Source organism: Aptenodytes patagonicus, chromosome 12 (genome assembly GCF_965638725.1).
Source record: "Aptenodytes patagonicus chromosome 12, bAptPat1.pri.cur, whole genome shotgun sequence".
Taxonomy (NCBI): domain Eukaryota; kingdom Metazoa; phylum Chordata; class Aves; order Sphenisciformes; family Spheniscidae; genus Aptenodytes; species Aptenodytes patagonicus.
The window spans coordinates 20,969,657-20,996,821 of record NC_134960.1 but is presented as its reverse complement, the minus strand read 5'-3'; the positions used below and the strand labels follow the sequence as shown (position 1 = coordinate 20,996,821).

General features: G+C 50.5%; 2 protein-coding genes across 3 annotated transcripts; one reads left to right on the top strand and one right to left on the bottom strand.

Annotated features, from left to right (window-relative positions):
- Positions 1-1,477: 1,477 nt before the first annotated feature.
- On the bottom strand, positions 1,478-2,477 carry SMIM33 (small integral membrane protein 33). The gene is made up of 2 exons (XM_076350483.1): positions 2,439-2,477; positions 1,478-1,916 (listed from the first exon to the last, which is right to left on the bottom strand). The coding sequence occupies exon 2, from the start codon at positions 1,898-1,900 to the stop codon at positions 1,478-1,480; it is 423 nt and encodes a 140-aa protein (XP_076206598.1). The 5' UTR covers positions 1,901-1,916; positions 2,439-2,477.
- Positions 2,478-5,144: 2,667 nt separating this feature from the next.
- ECSCR (endothelial cell surface expressed chemotaxis and apoptosis regulator) lies at positions 5,145-26,512 on the top strand. Of its 2 annotated transcripts, XM_076349796.1 has the most exons (11): positions 5,145-5,241; positions 15,816-15,857; positions 16,463-16,513; positions 18,468-18,581; positions 19,096-19,143; positions 21,067-21,114; positions 21,702-21,800; positions 23,096-23,194; positions 23,801-23,837; positions 25,227-25,326; positions 25,880-26,512. In XM_076349796.1, exons 1-11 carry the CDS (start codon positions 5,184-5,186, stop codon positions 25,886-25,888), a joined length of 705 nt encoding a protein of 234 aa, XP_076205911.1. In that variant the 5' UTR covers positions 5,145-5,183; the 3' UTR covers positions 25,889-26,512. The 2 variants fall into 2 exon arrangements, with proteins under 2 accessions (XP_076205911.1, XP_076205910.1); XM_076349795.1 differs by lacking the exon at positions 25,880-26,512 and having other exon boundaries at positions 25,227-25,353.
- Positions 26,513-27,165: the final 653 nt, after the last annotated feature.

The window sequence follows — 27,165 nt, the reverse complement described above, 5'->3', positions numbered from 1 at the left end:
ACAAGTAAAAGACCCCGTTTCTTGTCCAACAGCGCACAGAGGGATCTGTGCCGGGCAAGCGGCTTAGGACGGAGCCAGATCTGGCTTTTCTGTTCTGGGGTGGGGAGGGGAGAGGTGGGAACCGTATTTTGACTTCTGGGACTATTCAGCAGAATAAATCCTTGAGGGTGATCCCAGAGGCTGTGCTCCCTCCCCAGGGACTGTCCTCCGAGCCCGTGCACTGAAGTCAGGCTTTGATGTCCAGCTTCCACTCAGTGAGGAGAAACCAAGGCCAATTTCTTGCCCAACGAGCTGCCCGGTGCCTCCAGCAGCAGAAAGACTCCCAGGACTGAACCAGGTCACCACGGGTGTTAGGTCATTTCACCTCTCCATCTGCTCCCTCTGTGCCACCTCAACGAGCTTCTGCCCAGGGTGACCGAGCCGCATCAACATCCATCCCACCGTGGCTGGCTATGCTGACCCCCCCATCGCTCCCTCCTCAGCTGGGACGTGCCCTGCTGCTTCCAACGCTGAAACCACCGGAGTCCCCAGGTCCCTGAGAAGAGCTTCCCTTGGCACAGGGACAGCACACAGCGATGGGGACAATGAAGACGACCACAATGAAGACGACCTCAGGTCTCCCCATCCCTGCTATTGTGCACAGAGATGCTGCAGGCTCTGCCCAGAGGTGCACGCATTTCTCCGCTGGTGCCAACACCTCGAGACGTTCAGCCAACTGCAAGGGGTGGCTGATGTGCCGTTATCACCTCCCCTGCCTCTGCCTGTCACCTCTCTTCTCTCACCCACCTCCACTGGGGGATCGGACACGTTGTCCTTTGCCGCTGGCTTCACCGCTGAAACACCGACACGGGTTCAGGTGCTGCCTCCTCTCCTCTGGCTGTTTGCTGTGACGGGCTGAGCCCGCTGCCGGGGCTGGCAGGAGGGAGGACGGTGTTTCAGCCCTCCGAGGGAGGAAAAGGGGCTGTGGCATGGAGGAAAAGAGGGGCTGGAGGCTTTTCTGTGCCATGTAAACAGCATAATGAGGACACTGTTCATGTGGAAACATCTTTAATCTGGAAAGCTCCTGCCAAGGGGCCAAGCGTACGCCCAGAGCTCCCCAGCTGGGGCAAGAACCAAGACAGCTCTCCTGGCCACTCCCAGACAGTGTGGGACAGGTAAAACCAGGGCGAGAAAAACCAGAAGAGATGCTAACACTGTCCCACGTAGGCTGATCCAGCCCCAGAGCCTGGGCTGGGGACCCAGCTCTTGCCTGGGGACAGTGGAACCCCCCCGGGCTGGACTTTTGGGGGCTGATGATGGGTCACCGCAGTGACACTCAACCTCCTGGCTGAGCCTACCTGGGCAGAGACAAAATCCTGGGGAGCCACAACCTCTGCGTGCGGGAACTGGTGAGGCTCAGGCTAAGCTAACATCCCAGTCACTATTTTTCCAGTGGGACATGGTCCCTCGAGTCCTGCCCAGGTGTCCCACAGCCTTGTCACAGGTACGTGATCTCGATGACGCTGGGCTCAGTGCTCCCGCAGGGAAGGTGATGCTTGCAGGAGCACCGGCAGCTCACGCCGGCCGCGTCCATGCCGGCCGGCTCCCACTGGCAGGGCTGGGCAGGCAGCTTCTTCTGGGAGCCCAGCTTCTTCCAGTCTGTGAGGTGCACCCCGTCATCCAGGTCCTGCGGCATGGGCTCATGGTAGAGGGTGATCTGGATGGTGCGGAGGTGAGGGCCGTAGTGCACCACGATGACGATGAAGACAGCCAAGAGGACGAAGATGACGACGATCACCGAGATCATGGGCAGGGCATCCGATTTCTTCGTCACGCTCCTGACAACGGAGATGGGAGTGAAGGCGGCCACATCCTGGGGCTCGGGCTGTCTCAGTTGGCTGCCGGGTGCGGAGGTGTTCATGGCTGAGCAGGCTGACCTGGGACAGAGAAACGCGGAGTGGAAGGGGGTGACCACGGAGCAGAGGCCGTCCGATGTCCTTATCTCCTGCCCTCGAGTCGGCAGCTCCTGCCTGCACTTGAAGCTGCCGGGGAATGGGGCGGTCCCGTAAGTGCTCCCTCCCTCGCGCTCGCAGGACAGGATAAATTTTGGTTATATCTGGGGTTGTAGGACAGTGCCTCGGACACGTTCAGCCGGGGAGGCAATGCTCTGCATCCCCTTGTCCTGGACACCTTCGGTGTGGGGCTCTTCCCTTCCTCTTCCCTCTTCACCTCCCTGGTGGGGAGCCCTCCACCTTCCCCTCTTCACCCCCAGCCCCACGGTCCTAATCCAAGACCAAACCCCATGGGGACCTCCCTGGGAGACCCAACCCCGCCGAAACACACCACGAGGCATCCGTCGCCACAGCCGCAAAATCCCATGGGAGCCAGCACGGGCGGGAGCAGGGGGCAGAGGGGGGGAGAGGAGGGAGGGAGAGCCCTCCGCAGCCCTGCAGGGGTACCTCGGCGTCCCTGCCGCATGGGAATCATTGTCTCCAGTGGCGAGGCCGGGAAGCTGACGGCAGGACCAGCAGAAAAACCTCCGGGATGGCTCTCCAGTGTAGGTGCAGCCAGACTCACCTCAGAGGCTGCCACGTCATGCCTCGGCCCCGCACCCCCCCGGGATTCCCCGGGGGCAGAGGAGGAAGCGCCTGCTCATCCCGCAGGCAGGAGAGGTGCTCCCTTACCTAGCCCGGTGCCACATCAGCACCGCCACCCCCTCCCTCGCTGTCACGCACCCTTGCCGGAAAAAACCCTCCTCTCACCCGCTGCAAGACAAGCACCCTTTTGTTCGGGGAGAAAGCACCTACCGCCCCTTCGGCTGCACACATGCAACCCCCGGCTGCCTAACTGCAGGAAACCTCCCTCCTTCCACCCACTTGGCGTTAAAATTTAATGCAGTTAAGAAATCGGTGTAAAAAAAAAATCACCCTTCTGCATGTGAGCTCTTTGCACAGCCCGGCAAAGTGTGTCCACGCAATGCTCCGGGCTGGAAGGACCCTCGCCCCGAGAGATGATGCAGCCTCAGGGTTGATTTTCTCTGCCGGGGGGTCCCACTGCTGCGGAAGGACCATTCGTCAGCGCTGCTATGGCCAGCGGTGGTGTGAGTCCACGGCGAAGCTCTGGACCCTGGGACCCGCTCGGGGTCGCAGGCAGGAGCCAGTGCCAGGTCGGTGCTCGAACAATTCCCCTTGCACGGCGGCTGTGCGAGCAAGGCTGCAGGGATGCCCTCGAGTCCGGCAGCATTTACCCCCGCACACAGGCGGGTACCATCCCCCTGGTCCAGGGATACCGTGCGGTCAGACCCTCTGCCACCTGGAGTGAGCCTGAGCACATCTCAGAGCAGAAAAGATGGATCCTCTGGAGTTTTAGCCATTACAAAACATGTCTCCCCATCTTTCTGTCCCAAAACAACACTGATCTTACCTGGAGGCTCTCAGCAGACAAGCTGGGGTGAATATTTGGGCTCTGTCTTTCCTGCACATGGGGAAGACGGGGTGGGAAATGCCTCTCCCCCCATCCAGCCGAGCGTCAAGAAGAGATTTGGCCGCACATTAGAGCTTCTGGGAATTTGCACTCATTTCAGGATTCAGTAAAACCTTAATCTACAGCGTAATCTCTGAGCACCACATCTGTGCAAGAGAGAGAGAAAACTATGGGGGAGGCTGCTAAACGAGGTTTTGTAGAAGCAAAGGCTGCGGTGGGATGCTGGCTGCTTTTGGCCTGATGGTTTGCTTGGGTTTTTGGCGGTGTTTGAAGAGACCCGCTGAAATGCAAGATGCTGCCCAGTGCACAGGAGATCTCTCCCTCCATTCCTGCTGCCGTCTCCTCGTTGTGGAAAGCAAGGACCTTGCCGGCAGCATGACACCCCCTTGACGCGCTCCATGCAGTGAAGGAGCAGCTCTGTCGCCCTCGGCCGAGGCTCTGCAGCTTTCCAGGGGGCTGCGGGAGGGGGCTGCACCAGCCCCTCGAGCCAGGAGTCACAATCCTGTGGATCTGCATCCTGAACTCCCGCATGGACCCTCCGAGATGGGCGGACACGGGGGCCTTTCCCATGTGGGAACACTAAGACCCTTCTCCTCCCCCCAAACACCCATTCACATCCAACATGGGGCAACTTAGAACCACAGAATCATAGAATCACAGAATAGTTTGGGTTGGAAGGGACCTCTAAAGGCCATCTGCCGTGGGCAGGGACATCTTCAACTAGACCAGGTTGCTCAGAGCCCCGTCCAACCTGACCTGGAATGTTTCCAGGGATGGGGCATCCACCACCTCTCTGGGCAACCTGGGCCAGTGCTTCACCACCCTCAGCGTCAAAAAATTCTTGTTACCTCTGAAGTTCAAACTGCGCCACCAGGGGACAGACAGACAGACAGGACGTGCATAGACAAGTGCATCACAAGGTCGGGGCCAAGAAACCAAATGCCCCAAACCCCTTGGGCTGGATGGGGGGCAGAACCGGCCCAATTTTCCAGTTCCTCCCCTTGCAAAGGAACTGGGGTTAGGGTAAGTCAAAGCCTGCCGTGTGCTCCATGTCCCGCGGGGAAGGATGCTGCTGCTAACTGAAAAACAGCATCCCAAAGCCAGCATCCCAGAGCCAGCACGTCCTGGTGCCCAGACTCACTGGAGCTGCACCGGGAGGCACAGGGCACGGGGCAGCACCGGCTGCTGAGTTACCCTGGCCCCACAGGGAGCAAATATTTCCAAATCCCTCCCGGAGATGTTAAGAAATCCCCTCTCAGGTGGGAGGGGAGGACCGGCTCCTCCAGCAGCTCCTCGCCCAGGAAGGACCAATGCAGCCTACAGCCTTCACGGCTGATGCGGAGCGGGTTGGGCCTGGGGTGCACATCCTCACCCCAAACAAAGCATCTCCCAAAAAAACCCAAGCACCATAAAGAAGCTACTGAGGCCCAAAGCAGGGCAGGCCCACCGCGCCGCCGCTCTCCCCCGCTATGAGAGCCGAATCCCCCAACAAACTGATGGCGAGGTTTCCTTTGCCGTCGGTAAGCGATGTCTCACATCCTCTCCGACCATAATGGGCTAAAAAACACGGTTCCCCTGTGGATTCAGCCCGTTTCCTTCTATTCTTTAACAGGAAGCTCTGCGAGAGTCAGCCCAGGCAGGCAAATCACTCCTCGCCCTCTTGTCCCTCCCGGGATGGACAGAACCTTAGCGGGGCTGCAGAGCCACAAGCCACCGAGAAGATGCTGGCTCCGTCCGTCCATCCGCTCCTCTGGCTGTTTGGCTGCGTGCTGTTCCGAGGTGAGATGCTCCGCTCGCACCCCAGGGAGGGTGAAGGGGTGCTGGGCAGGGGGGGTTTGGGGAGCCCGGCTTCACGGGGGGCACCAAAGGGAACCGGCCAGAGATTCGAACATGTAGTAGCTGCCATCGAAAAGCTCAGCCTTTAAATTCCGGGGTGGCAGGAGGCAGGTTGCTGGGAAAAATGCGGCTGTACCAGGTTTACAGGGTTTGTTTGGTGGCACTGGAATAAAAGAACCTGTTTCCTGGTTAACAAAAGGAGTGTTTCTGCTCAGGGTTGCGATGCTGAGGCGTTTTGTAGTAAGTGACTTCAGTCAAATAAGCGTGAAGGTAGAACATTTAAACGTACAGGACATTATTTTCCTCAAAGGTATTTTTTCCTCGGCTGATTTTAATTTTTCCTCTCGTCAATATAAATACAAAGACCATGTGCAAGACTCAGGCAGAACATGCCTCGTCCTTATTGTAATAATTCTGTTCCTTTGCGATAATTCTGCTTTAACTTCTCTTTCCCACGTGAGTCGTGCTGTGGGATGAAGGAACCGGTTTCCTGCTCTGAAGGGTGACAGGTTGTTTTTTCCTGCATCGTCAGGCACCTCTTGTGCTGCTGACAGCTGTAGTAGCTAGGAGCTGAAAAGCATTCAGAGGAACATAGACTGCAACATCACCGCTGCTTCTAATAGACAACCACCTAAAAATAACGTGTCTCCAACCCAAAGTTCTTATCATTAAACCACAGAAGTTGCCTATGGGTTGCAGCCACTGTGCTGGTAGTAATGGGATTTTTAGAAGGCAGAGAATATAGAAACCAATTCAGCTGGTAGCCGTGTAATTCTGAGAAGTAGGAGCACACGGATTGGAAAATTTCTCTCTTCATTAGAGGGCAAGCAACAGAGGGCTTCAGCAGAGGGGCGAATTGTGCCCCGTATCATACAAGGGGCCTTGAGGCCCCTTGGCCATACCGCTATGCTCTTTAACACCTGGCCAGAAGGCTGTTTTTCCCTTAAAACTACTTGGTGTGGTTTGCACGGGACAGGAGTGCCACAGAGGTTGTCAGACACCGCTGGCTCAGCTGCGTCATGCCCAGATCCAGCCCCCAGCCCGCCAGCTGCGCTGCCCCCCCCCCGAGATTCCCCTCCCGGGTGGACCCAGCTGCTGCAGCCTCAGGTGGAAGGGATGCCACCCTCCGCCCTTCGGTCCTGAGCGCATCACTTCGTCCTCTGCAGTCTGCTTCAAACCGTGGGGCAGGGACCGTTCTCGCCAGATGTGCGTCTAGCAGCTAGCGCCGGACCCCAGCGGGGCCGATGCCTACGGACGATGGTAACGGCATTGCTGATGCCCGACGCGCATCAGCTGATGCTGCAGTCGCACCTCTCCGGCTTCAACCAAAACCACCGGCCTTCCCCACTGTTGTATCGCCTGTCGCACTTTTTTGCATTGATCCGAGAGTTCTGAAATGGCTTTAATTTTATTTTTGATTTTTTAGCAAAGTCACTAAGGTGGTGTAGTACTTGGGGGGGAAGCTTCTGTGCAAGGCAAAGCGGCAGGCTTAGCGAAAGGGGCAGAGGTGGGGTCGGCGGTGCCGCTGGTTCCCCGACACACAGGCAGCTGGAGAAGGGAATCAGGGGCTCTTCAACAAGACAGAAGAGCTCAGAGGTCTCCCTGCACCTGAGGAGGTGGAAGTAACGTTGCAGCAGAGACGGAATTTGCTTTGGCTGGAAACTAATACCTGCCTGTTTCCACACAGGCGCTTTTTTTTTTTTTTTACACTTTGTGCAAGTTCATTAATTTACTAATGAATTTATTATTTCTTAATTTAAACTTCTAAGCTCTCACAGTTATTTCTAAAGGAAGGTTCAAATACTGTTACTTTGAAATTGCTGAAGTGGGAAAGCTTGGAACATTTCCAACCTGTTTTTCCTCCCCCAGAAACACTTAGCAGAAAATTTGTCCAAACAAACCTCTTCCTATGAACGGTTTCCATTACAATGGGCAGGCATTTTCCAGACAAAAGATTTCCACTGAAAAATTCCTCCTCCAAGCAGATGAGAACCCAGCAGGATTTTCCCACTGTCGCTCCATCCACTGCTCTCCTTATCTGCGCCGCAGCCAGTGGATGGATAATGCCAGGAGAGGCGTAGTACATTGGAAACATATCTCGATATGTGGGTTTGATATAATCGAAAACATGGGGTGCAGCTAGAGGACAGAGATTGAGCTACCAGCAGACCTTCCAGACACAGTGCTTGCACTCTAAAACCAGGGCATCTGGTGCGTCCTAAAACCGATCCCTTGGCCAAAAAGGAGCAGCCAGCGCAACCCTGACCTGGTGAAGAAGGAAGAGAGAGCGGGAGGTGCTTAGGAGAAATGTTTGTTCACAAAACAAACTGCTCCCTTCTAGTAACGTGAAACCCCGCAGATGAGACTGCAAATCTCACCAAAGTTGCGAGAGACGGTTTCCAGGAATTATGTCCCATTTACAATAGGTGAGTCAACAACAGGTGTCCTTGGAGGGGACGGTGCTGGTAACCCAATGCCGGGAACGCTCCCGCTGGGAAAGCCAAGGTGTGGGCTTAAGCCCGAGGCTGGAATAGGGAGATCTGCGCCTTGCGTAGCACCAGCAAAAGGCACCACTGCCAAGCCTCGGCTAGAAGCTCCCATTACTCCACTGCCCAGAGGAACCCACTCAGCGTGACCCAACCACCGTAACGAGGAGGAATCTCCCATTCGGTCTTTTTTGTAGACTTATGGGCTGGGGGGGGCTGGTTTTACCTTTCAGCTGAATCATCCCAGCACAGCAAAAAGGAGCAAAGTCCACTCTAGTATCTCTGGCTGCGGGGGTGTTTGGAGATATAAGTTTTGAGGAAACTTTACCCCTAATGCCGGTAGCTCATGAAACTTCCTACAAACCTGGTGAAACACCAGGGATGCAGATTAATGGCGCTGCCTTGCTAGCAGCTGGATTTCACAAGTTAGGGAGAATCTTCTCCCCGCTGGCTGGTGAGAAACCACTGGTTTGGGACCCAGTTCCCTGAGATCAAGGTTGCTGATCCAGGACGCAGCGATGGGACAGGGACATTGTAGTACAGAAGCAAAGCTAGTGGCTTGGGCTTGCCACCCTACGTAAAGAGGAGGCAGAGAGCTCACGCGGAGCTGTTTGTTGCAGAAATGTGGAAGAGGGGGCTGTGGAGGTGCGGAGCATGCCTGTCCACCCTCCGGAGCAAGCCAGGCAAACACTTCTGGCACTGGGGACAGCCACCACGGGTTCCGGACAAGAGAGGGGACCCAAGGTGGGTGTCCCCCACCTTTCCCACCATCATCAGGCACAACCACAGACTCTGCACGCTCCTGAGGGCAGCACAGCTCTGGACGAGCAGCTCCAGACGTACAATTCAATAAGCTCCTCTCGTACATTAGGTAGAAGTGACTCTGGAGTTGCTAAAAACCTTGGAATCACACTGAAATTAGTGGGATTAGAAATGAGGGAGAAACGTGTCACAGCTGACGATGCGCCAGATGGAAACATAGGACCACTGGGCTTTGCATCTGCCACTTATCACAGCCACGTAACGCTCCCGTGCCTTGTTTTCCCCAGATATGAAATAGGAATAAAAAAATGACCTCTTCCATAAAGTGCTTTGAAATCTGGGAATAAAACCTAGGTGATATCACCAGGGTCACTCACGTAAAATCTGGACTCAGATGAAGCTTGTCAGGCCAAGATGCTTTCCCTGCTTTTTAGCTGCCGCTTCTGCAAGACTCAGCACTGCAGGCAGCAGCTGTATGGTGCCTCCCCAGCACCGACGCGCTGAAACGACTGCATCCAGGCAGGGATGTCCTTCAGCCGCTCCCCTGGGGTTCGAGCCAGGAGACTTAAGAAAAGGAAGTGGAAAGAACAGGAATTATGAGAAATCCCTTTGCCACCAGCCCCTCACGCACCTTGTCTCCTGGGTCACTAGGTGGGAGCTGAACTGATCCCAGCAGATCACACTCCTGCATGGCGGTTCACGAACACCACGCAGCCTGGCTGCTACCAGCAACACCCAAATCAACCTGGGGGATCGTGGAATTACTGGAAAGAATAATAAATTTGTGAATAAACTTGGAAACGGTAGCAAAGAGCCTCCATGAACTTGGGGGAAGCAAGACCTGCCTGGTAGGCACCTACCGCTGATCCACCACGCTGGCTGCGCCGCCAACATGGTAACGCGTGTGCCGTCACGGGGCTCTGCGGACGCCTGTCTGGAGGTGTAGCGTACAAGCAAATACAGCAGCCGATCTCCTACAGCAGCTGGAGCACACAACGTTTGGAACAAAAGTCATGCAAACTGATGAGGACCACCTGCAAGGTGGCCTGTACGACGGCAGGACCTTGGCTGGTAGCCTCATCAAGGTGTGGAAGCAGCGCTGCTGAACCAGCCTGCAACTCGTGACACTTCCTCCGCGCCTCAGTTTCCCCAGCTACAGAAAACAAAGCAGAGCTAACACTACCCCTCTCCTCTGTAAAGTGCTTTGAGATCCGCTGATGAATATTATTATTTTTAAAAAACTGTAGGTAGGCAAAAAGCACACGCTGGGCTCTGGCTCCCATCAAGCCTGGATAGGAGCAGCGTAGCCAGGAGAAGGGCAGGACCCACATCACCAGCACTACGGAGACGAGGAGCGAACACAGAGCCCTAAAACACGCAGGTCATGGAGGAAGCTGGAACCCGTAAGCAGCTGGGAGGGTGACGGCGCAGCAGCCTGATGGAGCAGGTGTTTGCTCCCCAAACGCCACGGAGCAGCGGTGGTGCAGGCAGGGGAAAAGCCACGCTGCTTTCCTCTTCCAGGAGCAACCACTTTTCATGGAAAAAACAGACCTCAGCACGCACGGTGATGTGGCAGAGCCCGCTCCGTGCATGCGGTTTCCCCACATTGTTTGTCTCCTGGCTTGTTTTCTACATTCAAGTGGGTTTTAATTGACTTCCACTAAGATCTGCTTCCAGAACAGCTCACCAGAGAGGAGCACAGAGCGTGATGCTCAGAGAGGATGCCCAGAGCTGGGTGCAGCCCTTGAGGAGGGGCAGAGGAAGGCTAAGATTAATTTTAATTGCTGACGAGATCCGGGTTTAATTCCTGGCTCTCTGAACTTCCCGTAACACTTTGGCCAAGTCATTGCAATCCAGAACCACTTGGCAGTGAGCTGCCAAACCCCCCATGGCATTTGGGAATTAGACGCTTAAATACCTCCGTGGATCTGGGACCTGATTTAGGCTGTCAGTTATCCAGCCTGCACAACGACACTTTTCCTCTCTCTCCTCCACAATTTCCACCTTACCTGTCCCGCTGTGTGATCCTCAAGGCAGAGGCACCTTTTTCAGGCGCGTAATAAAATGGGACCTAGGCTTTTGCAGAGCTCTCTGCTTTCCAGGTTTCCTAATACAGGATTTTTTCCCATGTGAAAGTCCTAAGAATTGGGTGTTGTTGCTCTCTGCTGCTTCAGCAGCTGCTGTGCTTCACCCAGGGAACAGCTGCACTTGCATTAAGCGGGCGGTATATTTTTGTCATGGGTCGTTTGACGGAACTGCCAATACATGAATTGAAAAGTCTAATTTTAGGTGGCTAGGTCTCTTTTCTGAAAGCATTTGTTTATGCAGCCTGCAAACAGAGGGTGACACCGGGGCCGGTACAGCAAGGCTGCACAATGCCACACGGGCTCTGCAGCTCCCTGCCACGCAATGCGCTACCTGGGGACAGGTAGGACATCACCACATCTCCCCCCAAAACTGCCAGGGAAGGAGAAGAGTCCAGCAAGTCCAGGGTTACATGTCATTGGGGATAGACAGTCCCTCTCCATCACCAGTTCTGAGTGGACAGGACCAGTCCCAGTGCCTTCATTTCGGTGCCAGAGATCCTCCCCCGTGACTCCATCCCTCTGTGAATACAGACTGGACAGCACGAGCCCTTCTTGAGCCTCACCTAAACCCTGCTGAAGTGTTTCCAACAGCTGGCCCAGGTCTCTGCTACAGCAGTGCTGCTATACGGAGGCTCTGATGTAAAGTTTGAGTTTTTTTAAATGTCAGTGCCTCTCTTTGGTCAGCAGCTGGAGAAACCACTCTTTAAATGCCCATGATTGCCAAAAATAATACCAAAGCAGAAATACCTAAAATTCACCTTTTTTTGTTTTACATCATTCTCTCTTTGTGCTGAGTAGTGAGCAGGGTGAGCTGCTGGCTCTGGGAACACCTCGGCTGCCGTGAGAGAGGGCTCCATAGAAAGACCTCTCTGCTCTCAATCTAACACTCGCATCTAACCTCACAGAAGAACTACTGCAAAGAACAGAAATCCAAAATTCCCCTGCTCATCCTCTCTAAAAATTAACTGAAAAGCAGCTAGCGCTGAGTCAGAGCTGAAATGCACCTGCAGCTCCGATGCACGCCTCTGCAGCCCTATAGCTCTGGTGAGTAATCAGGAGCTTCCCATTACACCACGAGCAGAAAGCAGTATTTCCCACTGTAAATCCCTCAGCAAGCTCCCCGTCTCCACCTAGAACTGCACAATCCAGCCATAAATCACTTGCACCCAAACACACAACAAGTATCTTGGCAGTGCTTACGCTCAATGGCGAGTCATTTGAATGGCTTTGATGTTTATTGCAATTACAGCTGCGCTGGCTGCGTCCTGATTATTATTGTTAGCTGTTTATGTAGCCAGGGCCCTCCACGGAGGGGAGCAAGGCCATGCTGGCAGAGGCACCGGGAGGAAACGGTTTCCAGCACCGTTTGCACGGGAGTCCCCTGGGGACGTCTGCAGGGAGCCGCGACGCGTGGCACTTTTTTGTTCGTACCCATCCTGCTGCCCAGCCCCACGACGTGACTTGGGTCTCTTCCTGCTTTGCGTCCGTCCGTCCCTCTCCGCTGTAATCCAACCGGGATGCTAAGCACCTTCACCAAAAGAAAACACCTCATATAACAGGACTTTTGATTATTTAAGTTGGCAGGGAAGGCATAACAAGCAGCAGTGGCCAGAAGTCAGCGCCAGACATGCTCCACTTTGAAATAATGTGCGGTTGTGTTTATAGAGCCAGGGCCATTTATTCCTGAGCAAAGTGCCAGAAATGGATCTCCATCCCTTGGCTTCTTCACAGCAAGACTGGTCACTTCTCCACAGCAAAGCTCAAACGCGGCTGACCGGGACGAGCATCTGCTTGGCCAGGTGAACTCCAGGGACTGAGCACTGGAAAAGAAACTGCTTATTCATCTTATTTACAATAACCCCAAGGTTTAGTTTTGCAAATGGAGAATTCCTTATGAGCCAGTGCTCTGGTGTGACCTTCAGTGAGGGGCTGAGCTGCGCTGGAAGAAAGCGTTGAGTATGATCCTCTTGCCCTAGTGCCGGGGACGCTGGAGCCAGCCCACGGGATGGTCCCATCAGGGATGGCAGTACAGGGCAGCAGTGTCATCTCCCTCGCTCTCAGCTTCCTCCCATCCCTAGAGGCTCCGTTCAAGCTCTCAGATTTCTCCTCAGCTGCACCAAAAATGGTTGAATAAACTGCCAGCTCAGCACCTTTATTCCCCTTTTCCTTTGACAAAGACTATGTGTAGACAATAGCTCTTTCCTCAGTGATTCTTGATGCTTTCACATGCCATCTACACTAAAAAGCAGCTGTGATAATTTAAAAAAGAAAATGTGTTACAAGCAGCTACTTCTCCCCACAGAGGAACAAGACAATGGCTTCTGCAAGGCAATTTTGGAGAAAGGAGCTGTCTGAGTCTGGCAGCTGCTAGAGGATATTGGCCCCCATAATGATCTCACACATTATTCTTTTGTGCTGAATGTATACAGAGTACCTTAAGGCATTTGCAAACCAACGTCCAGAAATTGTGTTGTAAAGCTGTTTAACAAGAGGAAGCCCAGTGACAAAGAGAAAACTTGGCAAACTCTTGGGATCAATGGAAACAGCCCAAGTCAACGCACGTTCTCCATGGAGTCAGCTGGGCCCCCGGGGAGCAGGCAGTGCCTCACAGCATCCCAGGCAACAGGGCTGCAAAGGGGTGCATCCCCCTTCCTCAAACGAAGCACCTCTATCTCTTTACAAAGGGCAACCGTGTGCCCAAAAGATTTTTGTTCCATTGTATTAGTTGATTTAGTAAGTGATGTTACATCTGTCCATAATCCTGTCTATGTTACAAGACTGATGCTCATTTAACCTGCTCTTCAAAACCTGCAGAGAAGGGTATCCCGTAATTCTCCTACACAATCACTCCTAGCAACTCACTATCCTTATGTTAAGGCAGTTTCCTATTGCCCAGCCTCCCTTTTCCTTGCTGCAGTTAAAAGCCCTTGTTTTCTGGTCCTGTTCCCAATGTATTTAGAAAACCAGTTAGTCCCTTCCTCTCTATGTAATTAAAGATCTGATCATGTCTCCTCTTTCATGGACTAAACAAGACAGTTTTGCCAGCCTGCTGCCCAGTAAGCTAGAAGAGAAAAGCATGGAAAAGATCTGAAAAGTCAGGTCTGATTTTCACAGCCAAATCCTATCTGGAAAGAGACCATGTTTTATTATGTGTTCACTGTGGTTTACACACTGTTTTGGTTCCTGTTTGGCTGGGATCATTGTCTTAAAGCCTCAGACAAAAAAAAAAAAACAATTACGGCTCCAACGCAGTTACGTGAGAAAAATGAGATCAATCAGGAGCTCGCTACACCCAGACAGTCCCAAGGGGTGAGCTCTGAGCCAAGCCCCGATAACCCACATACACTGGATGCTAAAGATCTCATTCCAGATACACACCACCATCAGGGCATTCAGCTGACCTCTTTCAGACACCTGCAGCGTAGGTACCTACCACGAAGTTCATCGCCTACATCGCCTCTACGGCTCCTGGTAAGAAACGGGGTGTTGCACGCTGTGGCTCCTCTAGCCACAGCTAGAGTAAGGCAGAAATCTGAAATGGGTAAGGTAAGGTAAGGTAAGGTAAGGTAAGGTAAGGTAAGGTAAGGTAAGGTAAGGTAAGGTAAGGTAAGGTAAGGTAAGGTAAGGTAAGGTAAGGTAAGGTAGAGATCTGAAATAGGTCAGAGCAATAGGGTTTTAGAAGTGCCTGGTCCTCTCTCTGGTGAGAAAGAGAGCCTGGAGATGAGCTCTCTTGCAGGCTGGCTCATGAGAGGTGTAAAGCAGCAGGTGAGATGAATCTCGTGTACAGGGAGGACAGATTCTGGCTGTAATGGGTGCACAAGCACTGCTCCGCTCTGGCTAGCGCTGCGTTGCTGGGCCTCCCCTCCTGCCACCCCACGAGGCGCAGCATCCTGCAAAGGCACTGCACCTCATCACAGATCACTGTTGCAATGGAGCTATGCGGCATTACAAGGGGACAGCGAGCTGGAAGGATTCAACCTTTACTGCCGTCCCTTTTTGTCCAGAACCTTTAGCTTTCGTGGGACTCTGGTGAGATGGATCACCAGCGGGATCAGATTCAGCTGGTTTCTGTAGATGTAATGTAGTTTCTTCCATTAATCTTAACTACAGACAGCACCAGGATCACCAGCAATAACCATTTAAAAATACCAATTAGGACGTGCATTTCAAAAACAACCGACTCAAAGTCACCTTTTCAAAGTTAAACCAGCTGGGTTTGATTTGAGCGTTTAAAGTGCATTTACATTTTCCAGTTCTTGTCCCCAAGTATGGGAACTGGACATTTCTTCTTCCCATTTTAAATGGCAGCATTTTTAATTCACATCTCATCTAATCATAGGAGTCCAGGAGCTGGGCCTTAAAGAAAAACGCCAGGGATCCTGAGAGTAGGCAACACGGGGGATTGGTGCAGGGATGCTTTGTCATAAATCCAAAACAAAAACAAAAAAAATCCCAAACAAAAACACCTTTCAGTTGAGAAACCAGGGACTCGGTGCAACACCTACAACTCTGGGAGAGCAAAGCCCTGCCTGGACCTACAGGACTACCCACCCCTACCAGGGAAGGCAGCTCTGAGTCAGTCCCCAAGCTGCAGCCCCCTCGCTCAGCCCGGACTTACACGGCCACAAGGCTTCAGCCAGCTTCCCAGGATGCAAATACACGGGACAGAAGGATAGGAGGTAGGAGACGGGAAGAAAAACAGTCCCATCGGCTCGTGGAAGCCTTTACAAACCTCGTCCATCCACTCATTAAGGTCTCAAGGGAACAAAGCGTTCAAATGTGTGTCTTAACTCTATAAACAGCTCCAGAATACAGGTCAAACAGCCTTTCTCTGCCAAAACTGAGCTGGAGGCAAACAGCTCATGGGGAGGGAACGACCCCACTGATTTATATGGCCTTGCATTTTCCCTGTAGCAGAGGAAGACAGCTCCCTGAAGGGTTCGGCTCCAACTGGGGAGGAGGGCATTTATCCTGGCTGAATAAACTCCAGTACTAATTTACTCACAACCCGATAGTTTTGCACTTAGTGTTTGCTACTACTTCTTTGCTAATGCTTTTGGGGAAATCATGTATTTCAAAGTCATTCCTACAGAAGATGAGGAAAACCCAAACCACACAACCAGCAAGAACACCAATGCAGTCACAGATTAGCACCGCTAATACTCTTATTCTTTCATTTCAGGTACTACAACCTCCACAGACTCCTCTGTCCATGCTGTAACAGGTACCTCCTGGGTTGTGATCTGCTTTAAACACCTATTTGGATGTGGATGCACCTGCCCATGTGGGAATGCAAATGGAGAGTCCACAAACGGGAACCAGATTCAGAACTGCCATCTGCTTCCCATCCTTTCCCCGGGACCCTGTGTTGCCCACCTCCGCCTGCCCCATCTATCATCATTCACCCCCAGATCTCCAGGGGCCATGGAGGGCACTGCGCCCCGGAGGATGACCTTGCCTGGCTCCCCTTTTTCTGGTCTCTGCCCCCAACTTTGTCTGGAAGATAGCAATGCTGTGTTTCAGGAAGCCTAATGAAAGCAGAGGGATCCAGCCGCATCTTTGCTCTCAGTTCCCCCCGGCTGTTTCCTAGCGGTCAGCATGCTCTCCTCCATGAATCCTCAGAGCCAAGGTCCCTTTGCCCACAGGTCCCGACAGCCACACCAGTGACAAACTCCCTCCTTAGCATCTCTTGCCCCCGTCACCCTTTCAGCTCTTATTGGCTATAATGGCCCCTTTCTGGCTCATCCTTCGGCCCTCCCTATGGGGATCCCACCAACAAGGAGCACCTGTAGGAGATGTCACCTCCACGTCTCTCTGCTTGTGTTACAGGTCAATCCCAATCAACAACACACAGCCCCGAAGTAAAGAACCATACCTCAGGTAACGCTCATCTGGAGACCTAAGAGTGCAGCGCAGGGGCATCCTGGCTTGTAACTGGTCTGACCTTCAGTCCAGCTGGGCCAATAAATGGGGCCATGCAGCGGCAGGTTAGATGAGAACAGTGGCGGGGAAGAAGGAAATTTTGTGGTGTAAAGGCTTCTGATCCAGCCAGCTCACCCCAGAGGGATCAAGGCACGGGAGCGAGCAAGAACAGGGAAAAAAAAATCACTAAACTGAATAGGGAGAAGCCGGGTCAGCAGGTCACAACCCAGGGAAAACCCTGGCCTTTGTATCTTGTGTGCACAAAGGATGCGACTGCCCAGAGCCCAGGCAAGGAGCCAGGCTGGGCAAGTGTCCGTGTTGCTGCATCCTCCTGCCTGGCATCACCTGCTTTGCTTAGCAGCTCTTCCGTGCAAGGACCGTCGGGTGAGTGCAGTTCGTGCAGGCACACTGCCTCGCGCGCCAGGTCCGCCCTTGGCTCCTGGTGCCATGACAGAAGTAACAGCAATGAAGTCATTGTTGTAAGAGCTTCCCTGCATTACATTTACTGTTCAATACTGCTCTCTTGACAAGCCTGACTGCACTTTTTTAAACTAAAAACTTCCAGCGCTTTGCACACCCTCAGCACCTCCCATACACCAGGTCAATGTTTCCCATTTCTCCAAGAGGAAAAGGGGAAGCATGACGAGGCTTATCCTAAACCGTACAATGTTTGAGTCAGCACAAGGACTGAACGCTGCCTTAGCTCTAATTCAGTTATTCATGTTGGGGGTTTTGCTTTGTTATCTACCTTCATGGAAACAGCAATCACTCATAAGGACAGAAAAATATTTAAAAGTAATACGAACCTCTGAGGAGTTCCCTTACTTTATTCTCTTTTTTCTGTTCTCCTCTTCTGCTGAAACCAGCTCCGGGACACTACCACACATACGTGGTCACACAGAAGCCCTGGAAGTGGGCGTAGGGAGGTGTTAGCAGAAAGTTATATGTTTCAGTCTGAAAATACACAAAACCAAATACACAAGAAGGGATCTGTCCAACTCCAGATCCATATCTGTTAGCCCACTTGGATCTTTGGAGACAGATCTCTTCCTGCTATGTTGGGAGGGGGGGGGAATCTTTCTAAGCATAGCTACCCCTCCAAAGGGACCCCAAAAATATAAAGGAAAAAGATCTCAAAAAAATCTGATTCTGCTTCCATGCCTTGCAGAAAAAAGAAGCTTATTCCTAAATTCAAATATTTTGGTAAAGCATTTGGATAAAAGGGGGGAAAAAAAAGAAAACCAACCTTAAAACCATTTTCACTCTTTTCTCATTTTTATTGGAAAGCCAGGAGAAGTCTAGACAAAGAACTTGCCTATAAATTCCAAGCTGGTGATCCACTCTTCCTTGCAGAGGACTTATTGAAAGCTTTTTCCCCACATCTTGCTCTGGATCATGTTCTTGCTAGGCAGCTTTGAGTAGCAGGTTGAGGAAGATGATAGAGCCTCCAGACCACTGCAAGAACTGAATTATTTGTGCTTAGAGACTCTCAGTGAAATGAAACATAAAAGTTAGCATTTCAGATAACAAGCAAACAAACACGTGGGTGCCAGGCAGCTCTAGCCAGTTAAAGTCTCCAGTGATAAAAATACCTTCATTTTCAAAGCGGGGAAAAAAATGGTGGCAAAACCCAGACTTTCTCCATGTGTCTCCTGAGCTCTGCCAGCTCAGCACCTCTGTACACTAAAAAAAAAAGCAAAAGCTAATGCCAGAGTAAAAGAGCTCCCTGACTCTGAGGGGGGTGAAGGCTATTTCCTTGTCTACTGATGCCCGTGCTTTCCCTAGCAGATTATCCATAACTCCCAAGGAGTTTGAGGACTATTTGCAATAGCCATGCCCTCCTCCAAGCTGTTTCTGAGCAGAGCTCGTGATGAGCAGAGCTCTTTGAAGTAACGCTATGCTTCCTCTACAGAGCCTTCAGTAAAATCAACACCACCGACCGACTTCAATCTCACCTCTGTGGGTCAAAATACTACAGCCAAATCCTCTTCCGTCGCTACAACACTGCTAGCGTTGACTGCGCAAGGTAAGTATGGAAAACTCAAATTTTTGCTCAGGCAGGACCTGTTTATGCATCCCTCCTTATCCAAGCAAAACTGGGGGCATCAGAAAGACTGGGCTAGTCCACGCCATGCTACTTATTCAGTAGCAGCAACTTTTGAATCTCTCTGAGTCTTTGCTAAAAGAGCAGCTCATTCCAGCTCCCCAAAAGCACAGGGCTGGACACAACCATGACGTAGATGTGGCAGCTGCACAGCAAGCCCGTATCAGAAAAGCCAGATCACACTTTCCCAGGTAATGTTTTGTGGAGGAGCTACAGGCACCCCAGCCTCCTCAGCAGACCTCTCCCAAGCTCACTTCTCACGTACACTCTCTAAATTGACGGCACAGCTTGCTAGCTGGACATCTTGACGTTTGTTTGGAGGGGAAGTCTCATGCAAAGAAAGTTTTTTACGCCATGGAAACCCAACAGCTCTCCATAGCACAATTAGTAGCAGCTTCAAGAGTTAATTCTCCTTTCCCATGTTTTCTTTATCCAGATGAAAAGTCTAGTGGAAGCAGAAGCACAGCAGCTTCACCATCACAAGGTACTTTGTCCTTTTATAGAGTAACAACAAGTTTAGATAATTTCATGGCAATTGGCTTACTTGGTTCACATGGTGCAGGTTATCTAAGCACTAGTCTTTATCTTGGAGTTGAGCCATCAGTAACACCCAAAATCATGTCTGGTATCCTCACAAGCAGTGATAAAACAAGACCAAATGCACGTAACATCCTCTGCCTGGGATGAACTTGAACAGTTGAAAGACCAATCTATGTTTAGGAAAAGGGAGCCCTTTTAACATCCTTTAAAAAAAAAAAAAAATCATTTTGCTTTTGGCAGTTTGCTTAACCCAGCCTGTAAGCAAAAATTAGAGAATTCAGTAAGAGTTTTCTCAGAATAAGGGCAGAATCCAAGTGAGTGGGAAGACTGAAATCTAACAACTGAGCTGATTCCCCGTTAAAGACTCAGTCTCAAAAATCTGCAGTGGTCCAGACGGAAACTGCTCTGCCTCTCCAAGTACCTCTCAGATCTTCTCTAACGCAAGCAAGGTTAAAAACCCGTGTCAGCTCTGCCTGCACAGATGTCCAACCAGCATGCCTGTGCCCAGCTAAGCCAAGAGCCCTTTGCATCAGAGCAGACTGCTATTAATTATAACCCTGCTTTATATCTGAAAAGCTCCATACATCTTTGACTATAGAAATGTTGCTGATGCTTCCAAAAGCGAGGTCTCCTGTGTGTGAGACCCAACATTTCCCAGGGACAGGGTATCCATGCCAGGCTCAGCAAACCACAGCTTCTGCCCACCGCCTGTGGCTAGAAGAACAATTTCAGAATGAAACAAAGGGTTTGATGACTGGTGAAAAAAATTGTACAGCAGTAGTCCCTGCTTCTCAGGACTGTTCTGCTCCACGTGGCTTCTGAACCAGTTAGATTTGTTATTTCATACCTTTTCCCCCTTTTCGTACCATTTCCCCTTTTTCTCCTGACTTTTGGCAAAATTACATTCCTAAACAGTGATGTTTTCTGCAAGACAGGAACCCCAGCTTCAGCTGCACGCCCTGCGCTCCCCTGCAGAGTGCCAGGAGCTGTTTCACACTTCTCCAGGCAGCACACACTTTTGGCCAACGCTGCTATTGGGAAGGTGGGGATGGGAAAGGAGGAAAGAAGACCCTCCTTGACCTACAGATGATCTTCTGCAGCTCTAAAGTATCATTTTTAGTCTCCTGACAGGGCCTGTTCATTAAGGTCAATGCAAATAATCTGGCTGTTCAACACACATCCAGGAGGCAGCAAAGGATTTTTTTCTCTGTACAAGTGAAACACCCAGGCTACCTTTAAACTTGCTTGCACTGGCATTGGAAGCAGATGTCACAAACCAAACAGCTTCATGTAAGCCAGTTTATCCCACTGAGAACTGAAGGCCTTGCTCGAACAAACCTCTACGCTGCCACAGCTAGACTACATATGGTGTACAAGTTAGCCCAACTCAAACCAGCTTAATTACTTCTAGATAACCCAGGACAGCATATCCACTAATTCCAAGGACAAGGACAAGCCGAACAGTCAATCCACACCCATAATCTGCAGAATTTCTTCCCCTAAGCAGATTTTTTTTTTAAAGTCTCAACATTTATGAGCAATAGGAAATCTGTAACCTTTCCAGTTCACTCTTCCAGTATTCAGTTGCTGTATCTGCCCAAAAACTGCATCTGGGACTGCAGAACCTGAACAGTTTATACAAGGGCATTTGAATTTTGGTTCCCCGAGTTTCTATTTGGACATGGAAAATAGTACAAAGTATGTTTGGTGGGAAGGTTTTAGCCTGAGTATGAATTCCATGTTTTCCCAGATATCACCAGCATTACTGTGAATCTGTTCTCCTCTCCAGCATGCCCATTAATTCTTTCGGTTATTAGATGACACTCAAGGACAAGAAAGACTCACATTCTGCGTTTCCTCTATTCAGGTCAAGAGCCCAAGAGAAGCGAGAGTACCACAACATCAGCAACTCAAGGTGCTTTCTCCTTTCTCTTGCAGAGAGATGATTACCGCTAGATATTTTATAGCCCTTTTCACAGCCAACAGCAAGGCCATCATACTGCTATCTTCAAGGCAGCATGGTGAACGGCCACCGAGTACCTGAGGGATGCTGGCCGTCCTATCTAGCCCTTGAAAAACCTGTAAAGCTCCACAGAAGCAGCACTTTGGGGCAACTTGTTGAGCCTGGGAACAGTGGCTGTGAGTCACAGCAGGAAAGGTGCCACTATGGCAAAAGGTTGTAAAAGGAGGGAGACAGGACAAGCCTCCCCCTCAAACACACTGCCAGATCAGTCCTTCACCTGCCACGCTCAGCTTCATCACTAGGGCCCCGGCAGAAAACCCTGCGGGCGTTCTCAGATGGTCAATAAAAGGGGCCACACCAAGGCAATCCGATTCCCACATAGGTCTTGGTCACTTTGCTGTTAACATTGATGACGATCCAATGTTATTCTCTTCAATAAAGCGCAAGTGTGAGTTAGGTCCTCTAGCATTGCTAGGAATCCTCTTCCCAACCTTGGAAGAAAGACTTTTATATAAAGCTACCTTTTTCCCCTCTTGTAGGCACCTCAAAGCCAGTTACCCCAACACCGAAGTCCTCTGACTACTTGCCTGTGCCCACTCCGACAGATGATAAATCACCACTGACGGTGGCAGCTTTTGGTAAGGTCTTGTGCAACCTGGGGAGAGGATGGGGGGGTCTGTTTCTCCAGGCCACACTGTTTTGGACACCCAGCTTCAAAGATGCTTCCCTGGAGGTGGCTCCACAGTTTTCTTCTTCAGCGTGCCTAATCCTGGAGTTTTCAGAGTGCAAGGGAAAACCCTTGAGAAAAAGACTTGTCACCAGCAGGCAATAAAGCACCTAATAAATACTCCCAGCCATGCCCAGTATACAAGGGACAGACAATTTGGAAGTCCTTCATGGCTACGCCCGAGCTTGGGATCTTGCTCCCAGCACCAGTGTTTGCCCCAGCTCCATGTTAAGACAAGACCTGGGCACAAATGATCCCATGCTATGCCTTGGTTTCCCTGACAGGGTCTAGAACAAATACACTACCCGCCTGGAAGCTTAGACAATTTTTTTTCCCTGCAAACCTGTTGGGACTGCGTTCCCACCCTGCCTTACTGCCTTCCCCTCTACGGTTGCACCCTGCTTGGCAGGAAGCAGCCAAGTCCTCCGCATCCTTCAGACTGTGGAAGGATGGAGGAAGAGATGCCATACCTTAACCTGGCAATAGATTTGAAGATAGGCACGGGGTAGATTTAAGAGACCCGCTCTGCCTTGGGCTATACTGTCCCCCTCCTCCATGAAGACGAGCAAAAATACCAAAAAACCAATTTGCTCATTTCTATCACACTATAGGAAAAAAGAATTATTTCAGAAGCATTTTTAGAAGTCAAGTGTTAACTTCATAAGTATCATTTGCTTATATCGTCCAAGGGAAGCCACGAGAAGTCCTGAAGCAGTCTTAACAGGACAAGATTCCCATGCAAAGAATAGTTTGATTTATCGAGGCCAGATGTATGAATCAAATCTGCAGTTGGCCACTGGTTTATGAGGCAGATAACATCATTCACAGTCTTTAGCTTGTCTCTCCCCATTACAGTACGTATTTATCTGACTTTATACACCTTTAGGATAAGATTTACCAACTGTAGTAGGGACATACTGACTTCAATCAATCCCCAGTGTAATCAAGCTGACTTCTGCCCTCCTGGCACTGCCTTAACAATTAAGTATTCATCAGAAGCCCTTTGAGGCTAAAACACAAGAGGATAAAGCCATTCGCTCTAGTGACTACTTACTTCTCTGCCTATTACGTACCATGCTCATTTTAATGAAAATATTTATTTCCTGCCCAAGTTTTGATGACAGTCAAAGTCTCTCTGCTACCCCAGAAGCCAAGGACAGGCACGTTGTTATATCAGTCACAGACAGTTCTTTCCTCCATCCCCAGGTGTCATCAGCTTCATAGTTATCCTGATAGTGGTTGTGATCATTCTGGTCAGCGTGGTCAGCCTGAGGTTCAAGTGTAACCGCTCAAAGGACTCAGAAGGTATTGGCCTGGGGCAATCTGCCTTTCCCTAATCAAAAAGTCATCAGTTTCTGCATGGATCTGGCAATTCCTAAATGATGCTTTTAAAAAGCTTACACGGTGGGGAGGTTTTGAAGCCAAACTGGAACACAGATTCAGCAGTTAGGAATGTAGTGTGACCACCTCTTTAGAGCCCCAGCCCAGACCCATCTGCACAAGGACACAGTCTCAAGTTTGCTGCAGTTAAATGTGCAGATTTCCAGAGGTGGGCAGTTCTTCCAGCAAAAGCCATGGAGTTTGACACTCCTCTTCCCTAGGAATCCCATTTCCCACTAAGCAGTGCCCACTACAGGGCAAGGCTGCTCTACAGCAAGACGGGTAACTGCCAAAAGACGGAAGGATGCTAGTGACTAAACAGGCAGCAAAGCATTCAGTCCTGCCTGTATGTCACGTTAGTTGAAGAGTTTTCTCTAATCAGCTCTCAAGTATACCCCATGGCGTCTCTAATCTCATTTGGATTTCATTTATAACCCTGTACGACGTAATTCTGAATATAGATGACTTATTTTATTGCTTGGCTGTGATCTTTTCTCACCTGTACATCACCAACTGCTTTTCTCCCTCCAGACAAACAGAAACCAGGGACCTCCATGGTATCAGACAGGTAAGGCTGCTCACACTATTCACATCCTATTGAAAGTGCCTATTTTATTCCAGAACTAATTTTAGTAAGGAAAAGAGGCTGCTTTGGTTATTTCAGGTGGAAGGAAGCATTTCAAGACATCTTTGAGACAGGCAAAAAACCAAAGTGAGCATTGATAGCACCTCATCCTCTGCCTGATGGAGCCAAAGGTAGAAGTTCAATATTTAGGGGCCTCATTTCAAAGCTGCACTGATACCTGTGAAGACTCATCACCTTCCAAAAGCAGTTTGCTTGTCTTTCTTTGCCTAGATACAGACTTGAGGTCTAAACCTGGGTTTCTGGATCTCAAAGCACCCTCAGTGAGATGAGATGAGATCAGGTCCTCAAAAATATCTTCCAAGATGCCTATTACTGTTATCTAGCAAGAGCAGGATAAGGGGGCACCAATACAGACACCTTTGGACGAGAAGCACCAAACGGAGGATGGTCCGTCTGAACCCCATGGTCGATCACTGCTACCCAAGAAGAGAGGCTGCACGTGGGAAAGCAGCAGGAAACAAGAGCTGGAAGGGACCAAAACATGTTGCTCCTACTTTTCCATCTGATAGTTTCTTATCAAAGTAACAAACCCCGCTTTGGAAAGAGGCAAGGGACACAGGGAGCAAAGTCCCAAAGTATTTAGGTGCCAAATTTGCATCAACATCAATGGTTCACAAACACCCTTAACAATCATGATCTAAGTGATCTGCAGCCACTGAGGCAGGACATAGAGCAGAGCAGAGGACTGTGCCCCCGAGGCACCCTAGTCCCTAAAGTCATCCAGTCTCCACTGGCACTAAATGCACATCCCAGCCCTCGGGGCAGGGAGAAAGGGGAATTCCACCTTCCTAACACTTGTAACTCTCACTCTTAAGAGAGACGCTGGCAATACATGAGCCGCAGCATCGGATGTAAAAATATCCGGGGCTCCCTTTGTATGACAAATAAACTTAAGGGCATAGGACAGAGGGACACAGTAATCTTTCCTTTTGTTCCAGTTCTGGTAATGGCTGCAGGGCTAGAAGGCAATTCAGTCACTGAGAACCAGATCCAAACTGCTCCTTGATTCTGCCTACAAGTAGTGACCCAGGTGACAGTGATGCTTTCTGTCGGGCAAACCAGCACCGCATCCGAATTTGAATGCGTTCCTTGTTTCCCCAGAGATCTCTGAACCTATGTTCAGACAGGGATGGGGACTTTGGCACTAAGGATGTGCCTGAATCAGGACAGCAGCTCAAAGGGCAGCGTAAGTCAGCCCTGGTCCCGTGTGCCAGCCAGCCACAGCCTTGCCAGTTTGCCTCCAGTTGCGTGCAAAGAAACTCCCTTCTCTCATTTTCCAGAGTAGTTAATACTGCCTTCTCTTCTTGACAGCTGCTCGGCAGGCACAAGCCAGAAGGATAACAGCATCACTCTGATCTCCATGAAGAACATCAACATGAACAACAGCATGAGTTACCCACCGTCAGAAAAGGTTTCCCTTTTAAGCCTCGCTTTTTAGAGAGTTAGCTGGGGATTATTTATCTTGCTGGATAAGAGCATGCCTTTGAGTTATTTCTTTGCTCTCTAATTCCTTCAGAAAGATAATTAAAAAAACCAGCTGCCGTCAAACTCTTAAAGGTCCAAACTGGTTCCAGTGAGCCTGGTGAACAGTTTGGATGCCACCTCAGGTTTATCCAAGCTGCCTGAACTCAAGGCATCACGTATACCTCACGTATATAGGTGCCATCACCTAGGGCCAGCCATCAGAGCTAGAGTGGTTTGTCATTAAATGAAAAGGTAAATAAGCCAGCTTTCGTGAAGGTGTCAGCCTCTAGTCCAAGCTTACCGCACTCCTGCTCCGCAGGTGATATTGGAGCACATTCCCATCAGTACTCTCAGAGCCATCCCACACGAGTAATTCACATCATTTTAAGTTGTTTTAAAGCTAAACTAGCACTGGGACTGGGTTTGAGGGAACATATTGCTTAGCTTTTTTTGCCAGCCCAAACAGGCTGCTGATGCGCCATGTTTTGTTCTTTTTGCAGGTGCTATGAAGCCAAGGGCCCAGAGCTTGAAGCTGACACGTGACAACCAGCAGTGACTTTCTAGGTTCCTTTTTTTTTTTCTTTTCCTTTGGGGAAAGAGCAAAGGTAGACTTTATATATAAATTATTACGCCCTTTCTGGTCAATACATTTACAGTAGCATCCCACATAGCTTCCCCACCTGGGGTCTAAGGGCTTTCTCCAGTTACAGCCTGCCATGCTCAATGGTTATCTATTTTTTATATGCCTTCAAACCCTCAGATTATTCCAGCAGCAAGAAGCACCAAGGAACCATCTACTTGGCTAATAAACTGCTGTCTTAGATTAATGGCCGTTATAGTCTGTGCCAGCCAGTCACAGGCTTGTTAATCAGTATAGCCCCACATTGAGTCAAACCCGTGCGTTAGAAAAGCGTGATCTGAAGCTGAAGGCCTAATGGGACTTAAATGGCCAAGTGCTAGGTCAAACCCCAGCACGACTGCTCCAAGCCCCTCATCCTTGGTGCCCTCATTGTCCCCACAGCGGTGGGGATGATCATATCCACCTACCTCACAGGGTTGTTGTGAGGCTATGTTAATCAATGTCTGTAAAGCATTTGGAGAGCCATGAATTAAAGGTGCTGCTGAAATGCAAACTGCCATCTTAAATACCTTATTATTAATAACTGAGCTTCAGGCAGGCAGATCGCTACCTTCCCACAAGCCCAACATGCTCAAAGAAGGCTCATCTTAAGTGTAAAGAACAAGGTCTCTGCATAGACAGGGTTTTATTTGAGTGTAAAAAGGAGTGGCCACAAGCAAAACGCTGAGCTACTTCAGCTCCTGAAGTTTGGTAGCCCGAGTTTTCTAGGAGAGCTTCCATCTTCTTCACCACCGCTTTCCCAGAGCTTCCTGATAGACCAGAAAAGCAGCATCCCCTTCCACAGATCAGCCAGAGCACCCACCTCACCGCAGCACCAAGGACCACCAGTGCACCCCCGAGTCGCCACGATAACGAGAACAGCCCTCCGTTAGGCTCCACAGTGCAACGGCTCACGCTTGGAGCCAGCTGGTTCACAACCCCAGCCGGCTCAGACCCAGCCGCCAGTCACTTTTACTGCCTACAGCAAGATACATCCTTATAAGCCAAGCGACCGAGGGTGATGGAGACGTCGATACCCAGCCTCCACGTGACCCTAAGAGAAACGATGCGCTGTTGGGTATTTCTGGACGTCGCAGCTGCCTCATTCAGCAGCGTAACGTACTAAAGCGCTAACTCTGCAACTACCTTTGTCTCTGTCCATCTCCA